This window comes from Homarus americanus, unplaced genomic scaffold (genome assembly GCF_018991925.1).
Source record: "Homarus americanus isolate GMGI-L3 unplaced genomic scaffold, GMGI_Hamer_2.0 scaffold21972, whole genome shotgun sequence".
Taxonomy (NCBI): Eukaryota; Metazoa; Arthropoda; class Malacostraca; order Decapoda; family Nephropidae; genus Homarus; species Homarus americanus.
The window spans coordinates 2,913-15,672 of record NW_024742992.1 but is presented as its reverse complement, the minus strand read 5'-3'; the positions used below and the strand labels follow the sequence as shown (position 1 = coordinate 15,672).

General features: G+C 39.2%; 1 protein-coding gene across 1 annotated transcript; it reads left to right on the top strand.

Moving 5' to 3' along the window:
• Positions 1–4,380: 4,380 nt before the first annotated feature.
• LOC121877101 lies at positions 4,381–11,871 on the top strand (the record flags this gene model as incomplete). The annotated part of the gene is given in 2 exon segments (XM_042382736.1): positions 4,381–4,568; positions 11,348–11,871. Coding segments are annotated over 2 exon segments (194 nt in total), but the record flags the coding sequence as incomplete, so codon positions are not given.
• Positions 11,872–12,760: the final 889 nt, after the last annotated feature.

The window sequence follows — 12,760 nt, the reverse complement described above, 5'->3', positions numbered from 1 at the left end:
TCTACATTACATTCACTACACTCTCTACAGTACATCCACTACACTATCTACAGTACATCCACTACACTATCTACAGTACATCCACTACACTATCTACAGTACATCCACTACACTCTCTACAGTACATCCACTACACTCTCTACATTACATTCACTACACTATCTACATTACATTCACTACACTATCTACAGTACATCCACTACACTATCTACAGTACATGTAGGTTTGTTTTAGGTTATCATATTGTAGGAAGAATATTGTGAAACTACAGCTCCTTCGCGACTTACGACGGGATTAGGGACCCAAATCCAGGTCGTAAGTCGGAAATGCTTAAATTATACACAAAATCTAAAATGGGTGTCTCTTTTTCTTCTCAGCACCACAAAACACTCACTTTTAAGCTTGCCAGCCATTTTAAAGTGAATTTTGTCTGTGTACTGACTTTGGGACTCAAAAACACGTAAGTTGACCAAATTTTGGTACAACTGAGGCAGATCATAAGTGCGGGTGGGCGTAAGTCGAGTAGGTTGTAAGTCGGGGAGGAGATGCACTATAGTATATAACAAGATTCATGATTCTCTAGAACCTTTATATGAAGTTTTTAGGTCACTTGAAATACATAAACCAAACGAGTTCATTCTTGCTTCCAATGTTTTTTTCAGTAGCCACTGTATAAATGTTTTTAAATCTAACTTTCTTCATAAATTCATGCCACTACCTGCCGGGAATTCCCCACTGGATAATTAGTTGAACTTCCCCTCACAGCAGAAACCTAGCCACTAGAGTGCACTACAGGTATATTGGTGTTGCTACTGATAATTTGGCTTATATGTCAACATATTTTCGGATTTATTCCAGATGATGATTGATCCTCCACTGGCAATTTCATTTGGACACTGTAAGGAGGATAAGAAGAAGTGTGGGATATTGTACAGAGGATTACAAAATAGTTTGGTGGTCTGAAGATTAGAGAAAAGGGTAAATATTCGTTTAATGGCTGTGGCTCTTTTTCTTATGAGAATATATATATATATATATATATATATATATATATATATATATATATATATATATATATATATATATATATATATATATATATATATATATATTTATTTATTTATTTATTTATTTATTTATTTATTTATTTATTTTTATTTTTATTTTTTTTTTTTTTTTTTTTTTTATGTGATTTACTCAAATCTGATCTTCATTTTTGGGGCAAATGAACGTTCTTTGTAAAACAAAATTGACTTGGGTATACTGTATTATGATGTACAGAACCTGTACTAGGGTTTATTAGGGTATACAGTACAGTACAGGTAGTTCTGCTATAACGCGATAATTGTGTTCTTGTAAAATATCGTGTTATAGAAAATCGCGTAATAGAAATAACAGGGCTTATGGAGAAAATAGGGTTAGGTGCAGTTTACTCGAAATCGAAAAAATTTAGTAGTTAGCCTAACACAAAGGATAGCACAGTCTAAATAAATGTTACATTCATATCTAATAATGAAATCATACAGTAAATTTAACACTTTACCTTGAAAAAATATGAATGTAACTTGATGGGGAGAAGGGTGATTTTGAGGTTGATAACATCAAGCTTCTCTTCAAGTGTTATATCCTTTCTTTTACGATAATCACCGGGAATTCTATCATCAGAATGCTTTTTGGAGATATTCTTCTTTACCATATTCGCAGTTAATACCACAAAATTGGAGAAATAGTAAGCAAAAATCGCGTTATAGCAAACAAGCGATCGCGTTATACAAATATTGTTCCGAATTCATAAATCGCGTTAGAGCAAATTCGCGTTATCAAAACACGCGTTATAGCAGAACTCACTGTATTAGAAAGTACTGTTGTAAGGGGGGGGGTTGTTTCCCTTTACTACTCTCTTCTTATCCTTATTCTTTTTATTCTTCAATATAGTTATATACTTATATTTTTATTTCAAATATTTCTTATATTTATTCTCTTCTGTTATTATTCTTCAATACTTATATTCTTGCTTATATTTTCTAAGTCACCAATTTGTAAGAGTCCTGTTTTCCTCTGTATACTGTTTTGATCTAGTTATATTCTAAACCATGGATTAGTGTGGGAAACCATGTTATTCGTTTTATAACACTTATTATACTTACAACGGTAGCCTGCCACCACCCAGACTTTTATTAGAATATAACATATCTCATGGAACTGTTAGGTAGCCTGCTAGCGAACTTCTAGGCACGTGAGTTACTAGTTATTTTCTGAGAACCATTGTGTAGAAGGAATAGAATGGTGATACTTGTAGTTTACTAATTTAATATTTATTAACATATGGAGTGAATAAGATGTTAATTAATTACACTCAGATCAGACTGGACCGCTTTGGTTTTACTTTAAATTAATAGTAAAATAGATCAGTCTTGATTACAACATTATACACTCATGATATTGCTTCATTGTCAATACAGATGATTACATAACACACTCGACAAAATCCAAAATTAAGGTGGTATCAAACACCTCCTGTTAGTTCGGAATGAACAACATGGCACTTTAACTAGCATTCAGTGGTAGTACACCTGGTTGGTGGACTCAACTCCTATAATCAACATATAATGAGACAAAACTCATATGAAGAGGTAAGGTAGGAGTTTATAGTAGTAGAATCGTATAGTGAGGGAAGTAGGTAGCGTGACTTGAGGGTGTGGGGGTGACTATGTATATTAACACAGGCTCAGTACAAGTGTAGTATATAAAACACAAATGCGTGTTACAGCTTTATTTTACTAGTTGCTTAGAGGGAATTAATGGGGGGATTCGTACACAGGGTATGATAGACTATGATATTTTCGTGTAACTTCACAAGTCGATCGTTGGGAGGTTCGGGATCACCGCACTTATACCGCCTACACAGCCAGCAATTACTTTTACACGTTGAGTTGACAGCACTCTGTCGATGGACCCGGCTGAGACCTCGTTACCCTTAGTGACAGACTTCTTTGATGAGCGGGACTGGGGACGTCGTTGCTGGCCCTCCTTGGTTACAAGACTCTCTCTCTCTCCGAGAGGGCTACAGGTCCTATATATATTGGAGGAAGAGCTGTGGATGACCTCTCCTACTGAAGTGGGTGTGTCTTGACCTGGTTGTTGGGTTGGGTAACAGGGGTGCTGGCTGATTAGCGGGTCCTTGATCTCCCTTGGGTTAGGTCTGGACAGCTGTTTGTCCGGGTGTGGTCATGTCGCAGGTCAGTAGTACTTCCTAATTATTACCCCCCGGGGTGTTTTGGCCAGGTGTGGTTACCTTAACACAGTTATATCGGTTATATAGTAGGGTTACTCAAGTACTTAGTGGCCGGGGTCAGGTCTCTTGGGACTGTAGGATGTGTCGACTTGGTATGTTTGTTGCCACGTGGGCCTATACTAAATGTTATATGTGTTGTAATTCTCCGATGTAATCTGTGGTCTGATAACCAATCATTACAAACAGTACCGCTGGGACACCAACATTCATGAGTTCAATACTTAACCTGGGATAACTATATTTCTGCTAGTTAATCCCCAATCATAGATACAATAATACTGTGCCCATATAAGTGTAAAGAGTGCCCCAGGGTGTAACAACAAACGAAGAACGCTGTTAAGGTTGGTTGTAGTCCAACACACGGTGAGGGGTTCGGGCCCAGGGTGCGGACTCCCACAGTTTAATCCTGCCGAATTAACGACATCGTCCAATACAGCCAGCTGCTGGGTATTCAGCTAACACACACACTGTGCCTGAGATAATGATGGAGAAGCGAAAGAGAAAATGGGAAAACAGGGGACTCGGGCGTCTTGAAAACGGATGCCTCAGAGGGGAGACTCAATAAAGAAGGCATAGCTACATGTTTTGTGGGCTATGGAGCGTAATATGAATTGTCTGATTTTACGATAACTGGCGTGTACGGCCGTGGTCATTACACTGTAATTGGGTATACTGTACTGTACAGTACAGTATTAGGATGTACTAGAGTATATTAAGAAGTACTGTACTGTGCTATTAGGACATATGATGATGTAATAGGATATAATATAAGAGTATTTTATATGTATCTGGTTGTGAAATGCAGCAAAAAAAAAATGCCAGACTCAAGCATTGCCTCCAGTGTTATAAAACAGAAGAGCAGCAGTTGAAGGCTCAGACATTGTCACCAGAAACAATCTGGTGGTGACTCATACCAGTGTGGGGGAGGGGATGTATGGGGGACGCTTTCATGGCATCCTGAACCCAGGCAACAAGAATCATCTCTTGAATTTTGACGACCTCAGATGTGTGTCGTGCCAGGTGCATAATTGTATTAATTTAAATTAAAACACTTTCAATTCTCTCACACCAGGCAGTGTCCAAAGGAAAGGCTGCAGTGGAACACAAACTTGCCGATTTGAAGAAGATGGAGCAGAACTGCATCACCTTAGTGTCGGTGGTGGGCACTCTTGGCGGCCTCATGATACTAGCAATCCTCGCTACCCTCTGCTTCTCTGTCAGCAAGAGACACTCAGGAATCAAAAAGACTCCCGTTAGCAGAGATAACAGGAAGGTAAGGCTGGATGGTTGTATGCTCAAGTCAAGATGACTATCAAACACACACAACACCGGAAATAGTCCTCGGTAACGACTCCGAGCTTGGTAGTGGCTCTGGCCTCTTTTCATTCTCAACAACTGCCTTGTTGACTACACTCACCATATTTTGGGGGTGTGGCCAGAGATGACATTGTTTACATGGTACACACTTCCTCCTGGATAGGAAGTTGAGGGGGTGGGGGTATCTTGCTGTCCCATGGTTCTGTACTGATACACCTGCCTCTACTACATTCCCCCAAGTCCGTCCCAGTTTTTCACCGAATCCTCCCTCTTTGCTTCAAGAGTTATTTGTGCTGTTCTCTCTGCACTACTGTGTGATCTGCACTTATGACTATGTCTCAAAATGCTGCGTTCCCTGCCTGTCTGATAAATTCCCACTTTTCCCCCATTCTCTAATGTTATACTGTATTGAGGGGATGGGACTTATTCTCCTGCTTCTTTCCTAGCATCGTCACTTCATTGGGGGTAGTACAGTATACAGGTTCAGAGCCTCTGTACAGATATTCAGAACCTTCATCTTGTCATGTATTTTCCTACTTTCAGCTTTCTCCGACTGACTCTTAGGAACTCCAAACACAGTTGTATTGTTCCTATGCTCAAGCCGATCACAGTGTTGCCCTCTCCCATATCAGAAGGCCTACCGGTTGTAATCTTTTCAAAACTTCTGTAGAGTCCCTAGCTGCTGCAAGGCCTGTTCAGATCCTACATTTCTTTGTCACCTTCTGAGGCCCTGCTGCAACCTGAGCGTAGCTTTTCTCTACTACTCCCTCTATCCTATCGGCAACTTCTTTAATCTTAGTGCTCTAGTTTGGTAACCACTGAGAATCCAGCTTTTATTTTTTACTATAAGTTTCTATTTCCCTTATGATCCTCAATAACCTTGATGACTTTGGTTGTACAGTCAGGGCAATACCAGTAGCAGCCTCTATACTTTAGCACATTCTGTAGCATTATAAAGTTGAATGAAATTAAAAACTGAATACCATGATATGAGGATGGTAGTTTGATTGATTGAATGTGATAACAGAACACACCACTGCACTAACTTAATTTAATCAGACCAAACATAGTCTAATTTACTTTTAATTTAACTAATTCCAGCTTGATTTAATCTGCATTTTATGTGACTTATCCTAATCTAAGTTTTAACTAATTTAACTTGATCTTATAAAGCTTAATTTGAATTAACCTCATCTAAGCAGTTCAAACTTAACCCCTAACATACTTTAAGGTGACCTATCCTAATCCAACTTAGCTTAACATGACTTTATGCTAACCCTAACTTACTATAATCCATCCTAATTTCACATTTACTTCAGATTACTATTAAACCTGTACAAACTCTCTTTGGATTTTTGTCTATGTTCCAACAATAATGTACATAGCTTGTAGGCATAAGTTAATCATTCTACAGTATTGTACAGGTATCTTTAAGACCCAGAAAATATTAAATTTTAATCTGTCATTAGTACAGCTCCTCTCCGACTTACGACCTACTCGACTTATGACCACCCGCACTTACGACCTGCCTCGGTTGTACCAATATTTGGTTAAATTGTGTATTTTCAAGTCCCAACGTCGGTACACAGACAAAATTTTTGTTTGTAATTCACTTTAAAATGGCTGGCAAGCTTAAAAGTGAGTTTTTTGGTGCTGAGAAGAAAAATAGACACCCATTTTAGATTTTCTATGTAATATTTAAGCATATTCGACTTACGACCATTTTGACTTAGGACCTGGATTTGGGTCCCTAACCCTGTCGTAAGTCGGGGAGGAGTTGTGTATGAAATTCTTATGTACTGCAAGTTTCCAGCCTCCTAAACACCCCCTCGGTAACACTTTTAACCTTTATTTTTTTACTTTTATCCTCTTCGCCACTGATCGGCTCGTTAGCCGCTTGGGCGATCGGTCATTCTCTGATTACTTTTCCTTTTCATTTATCCTCTTCACCAAAAGATCGGCTCGCTAGCCGCCCGGGCGATCGGTCACGTCTCTGTCACGCACTGTTGGCAAATGCTGGGCATGCACCGGCTCCTGAATGTACCTGAACCCGCTTCAGTGTTGATCAAGTCTTGTCTTGAAAGAGCTCACACTCGGTGCCGTCACAACACACTCTGGTAGATTGTTCCAAGAGTTTACAACCCTCACTCCGAAAAGTTTGCCCTCACAGTTTTCTGGACTTGCGGCTTCTTCAATCTTGAGCTGTGACCCCTTGTGGGGCGAGCGTCCGCCAGCTCCAAGTAAGGACACTCGACTGATTAGTGCCCCCTGAGATGCTTATACACCTCAACTAGGTTACCCCTTGCTCGTCTGTAATATAAGCTAGGCAAGTTCTGGCGCTCCAATCTCTCAGGGTAGCTGAGGTGCCGAAATGCAGGCACCAGTCTGGTGGTCCTCCTTTGAACATTTTCAACCAACTGACAGTCCATAGCATATCTCAGGGACCAGACTGAGTGACACTACTCCAGATGGGGAAGCACTTCACTCTTGAAGATCGTTACGAGGGACGGACCATCTAGATATCTGAACGACCTTCTTATAAGACCCAATAATTTATTTGCCTGGTTTACTTTCTTCTCACAATGGCCCGAAAACTTCAGCTCATTGTCAACATACACACCTAGGTCCTTCTCACATTCAGTCTCGACTAGTGCAGTTTCTTCATCCCGTTGGAACATATGATACGCCTCCTTACCGTTGGTACGCCCCAAGTGCATCCTCTTACACTTCGTGACATTGAATCTCAGCAGCCATTCCTTCGACCATTCCTGGAACCCACAGAGATCCTTCTGCAGCTCTTCACAGTCAGCTTGGTTCTTAATTTCCCGAAATAACTTAGCGTCATCGGCAAACATTTGTATGGAGGAGTGTACAATGTCAGGCATGTCATTTATGAAACAAACAAACAACAGCGGGCCCAATACACTGCCCTGTGGTACCCCACTTGTGACAGGTACGGATGACAATTTCGTGCCATTAATCACCACACACTGCTTGCGGTCATGTAGAAAGTCTTCTATCCATGCAAGGACATTTCTCCGAATTCCATACCCTTCCAGTTTGATTTTCAGCCTTTCATGGGGTACACTGTCGAAAGCCTTGGCAAAATCTAGGTAAATATTGTCGATATTACCACCCCATTCCAGAATATGGGTCCAAATATCCAATACCTTGAGCAATTGTGTTAAGCAGGAGCGCCCTGGCATAAAACCGTGTTGGCAATCCTTTACAAGATTGTTTCGCATTAGATGTTCCATTGCGGCATCTCTGATAATACTCTCAAGTACCTTACATATTATGCTGGTCAGGCTCACTGGTCTATAGTTGTTCGTGGAGTGCCGATATCCCTTCTTGAAGATAGAACTCACATAAGCCACTTTCCATTCACTGGGGACAGTGAAGTTGTTTATCATGTGTGTTATAAGAGGAAATACAACACTAGATAAGAGCATCATCCAATTCACTAACATTTGAAATATATATTTTGTCTTATTCCTTAGTACAGTTCAGTAGTGATATCCCCATTAGCCGGAATAATTAGTTCAGAGCTCTTCCGAGGATGAGAGATTTCCGGGTAATGAGATGATTCTCTCAAACCCGGAAATATTTCAGAATTTTTCCGGGTACTGGGAAAACTTTCTCGGAATTTTCCAGAAATTACGCATTACTGTATTTCATCCTAGAATTTAACTCCCAGACCCAGAAAAAACAATTAGGAAGTTTCCAGAATTTGTCAGAGCTACGCATTATTTCATCCTCTGAATTTGACCCCAGACCCAGTTTCTAGAAGTTTTCTCAGAATTTTCTGTAAAATTTGCTTGATTTTCAACCTCGAAAACTTGTTCACAGACCCGGAATTGAGAGAATTTTGTTACGGAAAAATTCTGAGTCATTTTTAATTCCGGGTACAGTTCTGTATTGGAGGGTTTCAGCTAATGGAGATATTACTTTATGAATTACTGAGACAAGTCCTTGTACCCGTCCATTGTATAGGGTATGCTGTAGCCTCCTCTTAACTTAACCCAATCTCAGTACAGTGCTGTACAAGCACCAGCAGTTCAGGATGACTGGCAGTAAGCGGTTATCTCCTTACCTTTAACAACCTGTATGGTAGCTGATTAGTGCTGGTAAATATACAGCATATATTGTAAGCTTCACTTAAAAACAACCTTCCTCTTTTAATATTGACCTCTCTTCCCAAAGAACTAACCTGGAGGGACCATCATTTCATATTTCAAGTTTTACAAGAGTAGGGCCAAAGCTGTGAGTGCAACAGATTTACATAGAGATGGTTAAACTAACAGATGCACTTTACATGATCAAACTTACAGCTCAGCATGCAGCACAAGGCTCTAGGTGACCTGTGGTGTAATGGTCAGCATGCTCACCTCGCAAGCGAGTGGACCCGGGTTCGATCCCCGAGCAGGGTGAAACTACTGTATGGGCAAGTTTTTCTATGCCATTTGCTTCTGTCTACCCAGCAGTAATGGGGAACTGGATGTTAATCGATTTGTGGATTATGTTTCGGGTTAATGGTTAGCCAGTGGAGTTGGCGAGTTGTCCACTTTTCTCGGACTATTCCTCGACAATGGGTCATGCAACTCACTAACTTAGGGTGTGGTTAATGTGTTGGTGACCGCTTATTTAGGGTGTGGTTATTGTGATGGCGACAGCTTCTACACCTTAAACAAATTGACTCCTAGGTGGCCCTAAGGCCGGCCATCCTCGTTACACGAGGGGCAACCATTATAGTGACCATGTCAAGGCCTTCACTCAGCAATCATTAACTGAGTATTATGGAAGAGTGTCCTTTAAGTTTTTACCCAATTATAATATATTGAAACACACAATTCAATATGAAGTGAGGAGGTTAATTTGATACAACACTTCTCTCCTGTCTTATAGGTTGCTGGTTCATAGTTAGGGCACCTCCAGTCCACCTAGCTGTGAATGGGTACCTAACTTACCAGTTGGGAAAGTGAAGGTGAGAGAATGCAATGCCGGACACATTGTCTTTGTGTATCAGAGGCTTAGTCTTAAGTGAGCCATCAGGCCTATGAGAGTTTTTCACTCCACATAATGAAAAATACATTTATTTTTCAAACGATGACTTTTCTATTTGAATTATTCCTCATGCAGATCAAAGTGTGTTTCTAATCAATACTTAATGACTAACCACCCAAATGGCTCTCAAGCCGATCAGTGGCAAAGAGGATAAAAGTAAAAAAGAAAATGGACCTGGTGTAAGTGTTCTTGAGTTATAGTAGCTAGGTGTTATGTAGACTGACCATTGAAACTTACCAAGCCATTGGACAGATTTATATTGAATGCTTTTGTCGACCTATTGTGATGTAGATGGATTTTTTATGTGTTAGGGATTTTTTTTTTTTTTTGCATGTTGGAGAGGATTTTTTACATTTTGTGATGATAGTCCTTTAAGGAACTTACCAGATTTTGATTACTCTACCTTGTTATTATATGAAACGTGAGACTGTTCTCATGTATTGAATGTAAGACTCAGGGAAAATTAGACAAGCAATTTATATAATATAACTTGGTTCATTAATGTTCACAACTGAATACAAGTGACAACATGTCACCATTACTTCACTGTTGTCTGCTAACCTCTGTAGCACTGCAGACATCACCATTGTCAGATAATCACCATCAGTCCACACTTCCTCATAGACACCATCAATATCTGTTGTGGTGTGGTGGTAAGAAGTTACAGACAGCTTCTTGGTGCTTGTAGCGGTCTTGGTGTATGGTGGGCTAGTGTAGCGACTGCATGGTGTGTTGTTGGGACTGGTAATGACTGCCCACACTCCTGGTGAAATTGGTGTTCCTCCAGTTGTCAGTTCTCCCTGCTCTCCTCTCCCCCATTCTTTATACCACACTCTGGAACAGGAGCAACCAATCAGCTGAGGTTACACATAGTAGGAACCAGTTGGAAATTTAGGTTACAATTCTGGACAGTCTCGACCCTTTATTCATTTTATGGTGAATCCTTTGAGTTTAAGTTTAAACTTTGAACCCCAAGCTCCAGTCTCGAATCCCCAAACCTCAGGAATTACAGAACCCACAACCCTTTGATACGAAGCCCCCTTATCCACAAGATCCTGAACTCATTGAATCTAGAAAATAATGTTATTTCATCACATGTTTGTTTGGGAGGATTTTTTAAGTTTGGGGGATGGCGTTTTGACGTGTGAGGGCGGGGTTTTGACGAGTGTGCAGTCATTTTTTCATGTTTTGGGATAGAGATGTTTTGTCGCAGGAGATATTAGTTAGGTATCTACAAGGTGGGGGGAATTCTTGTGGGAAATTTTGAGGGGTATTTTTCCACATATATCATGTAAATTACATTAACCTGTATATACAATATGGGAAGTATTTTTGTGTGAATACCAGTATAGAGCTGTACTGTACATTGATAAATTAAATACTCAAAGGTTTTTCATATGCATATCCTTATACAAGTGCTCCTCTACTTAAGGACGTTCAACTTACAAACTTTCGGAGATACAAACATCATCACTGATGGGGGGGGGGGTTACCTGTCAGAACAGGTGTTTAATGTGGATGAGACTGGATTATTTTGAAGAAAATTTCAGATAGAACAAATATTGCCTAAGAACAGAAGAGTGAGCCAGGTTTTAAGGCTGTATTAAAGGGTATAGCTGTACTAAATATCCATAATATTTTCATTTTTTACAATATGTTTTGTATCTACAGAAGTAAAGTTGGACGGACAAACAAGCCTCAGGAACTAACTCGTTCGTAAGTAGAGGAGCATCTATATACAGGTGGGTGATGATTTATTCTTGTCAAAAAATTATCAATGAAGGAACTGTTTTCTCCATGTATAAACTTTGATTGATCAAACTTTCAGTAAGTTGTTAGCAGGGATGGCATAAGGATGCTATTGGAAAAAAATATTTTCTGCTTGTTGGTTATCCTTGGTCATATTGACTAAATGTCAGTTATGGATACATAATAAATTAGATGCTTTTTCAGCAGATGCAGCTCACCAACTTACAATAGGCTAACTTAACTTACAACGTGCTTTCAGTAGTCTATGTTGAACCATATGACAGTCATCTGAGTAAAAACTCGCACAATATTCATTGACTGTCCTGTGTGTTAGACTTTACCGCCATTGGTGAATAGAATTTTAGTTTTACATTTGTAAATATTATTTAAAACATATATGAACAGCAAATAAGTGTTGCTTTCATATTCATATGTAGAGAAATGACATATGTTTTCACATGTACGCACTTACTGTACATACGTTGGCGTTCTCAATCGTCTCGCCTTATTTCTTTACCATTAGTGGTTAGCTACTTCTAGTGTTCCATTTATTAACATTAAATAGCATTACTTAAAACATACATACAGGTATTAAATTTTTTTAAATTAAGTTCACTACAGCCACAAGCAGGGTCTTATTTTCTTCAGTTTCTTATGTAGAACCATCGTCACTCACGAAAACAATGCTTCTACTTATTATTAATGAATTGCATTGTTCATTTCACATATATAAACGTTAATTCAATGAAATACATATTCAGTAATAAACAATAATGAATCTTTTGTACATATTCTTAAGATAAATGACTTTCCTTGGGCCCCATCCCTGCTGGGTGAGCTACCCCATTATACAGGTTCTGTATACCTTGTACTGGTGTTCCAAATATATCCCAAATCCGAGACCCCTAAATCCCCAAGCATTTTGGATAAAGGATACCTAACCTGTACTTGTGTTTATGTGCAGTTGTGTACAGTACTGTACTACAGTATTTAAAACATCAAATACACTGTACCCATTAGTTTTAATTCACATTTAAATACATTTTTTCGAGAATATGGAGCAGCTTTATTATTTAAGCATATTATCCGTATCTTGTGTTTGGGCACAGGAGGTCATGTTGTAGATTTGGTTCAAATTCATCAGAGACGCTGTGCTGTACTGTACTGCACTATACTGTACTGTACTGTACTGTTTTTAAATACTGATTAAGGATCTTGATTCGGAATGCAAAAATGTCACAAATTAGCGTTAATTATGACCCTTGAATTAATTAAACAAATTTACAGTATAGTGTATTTATCTAAAGGTGGACATTTATGTAAATGTGTTTGTGT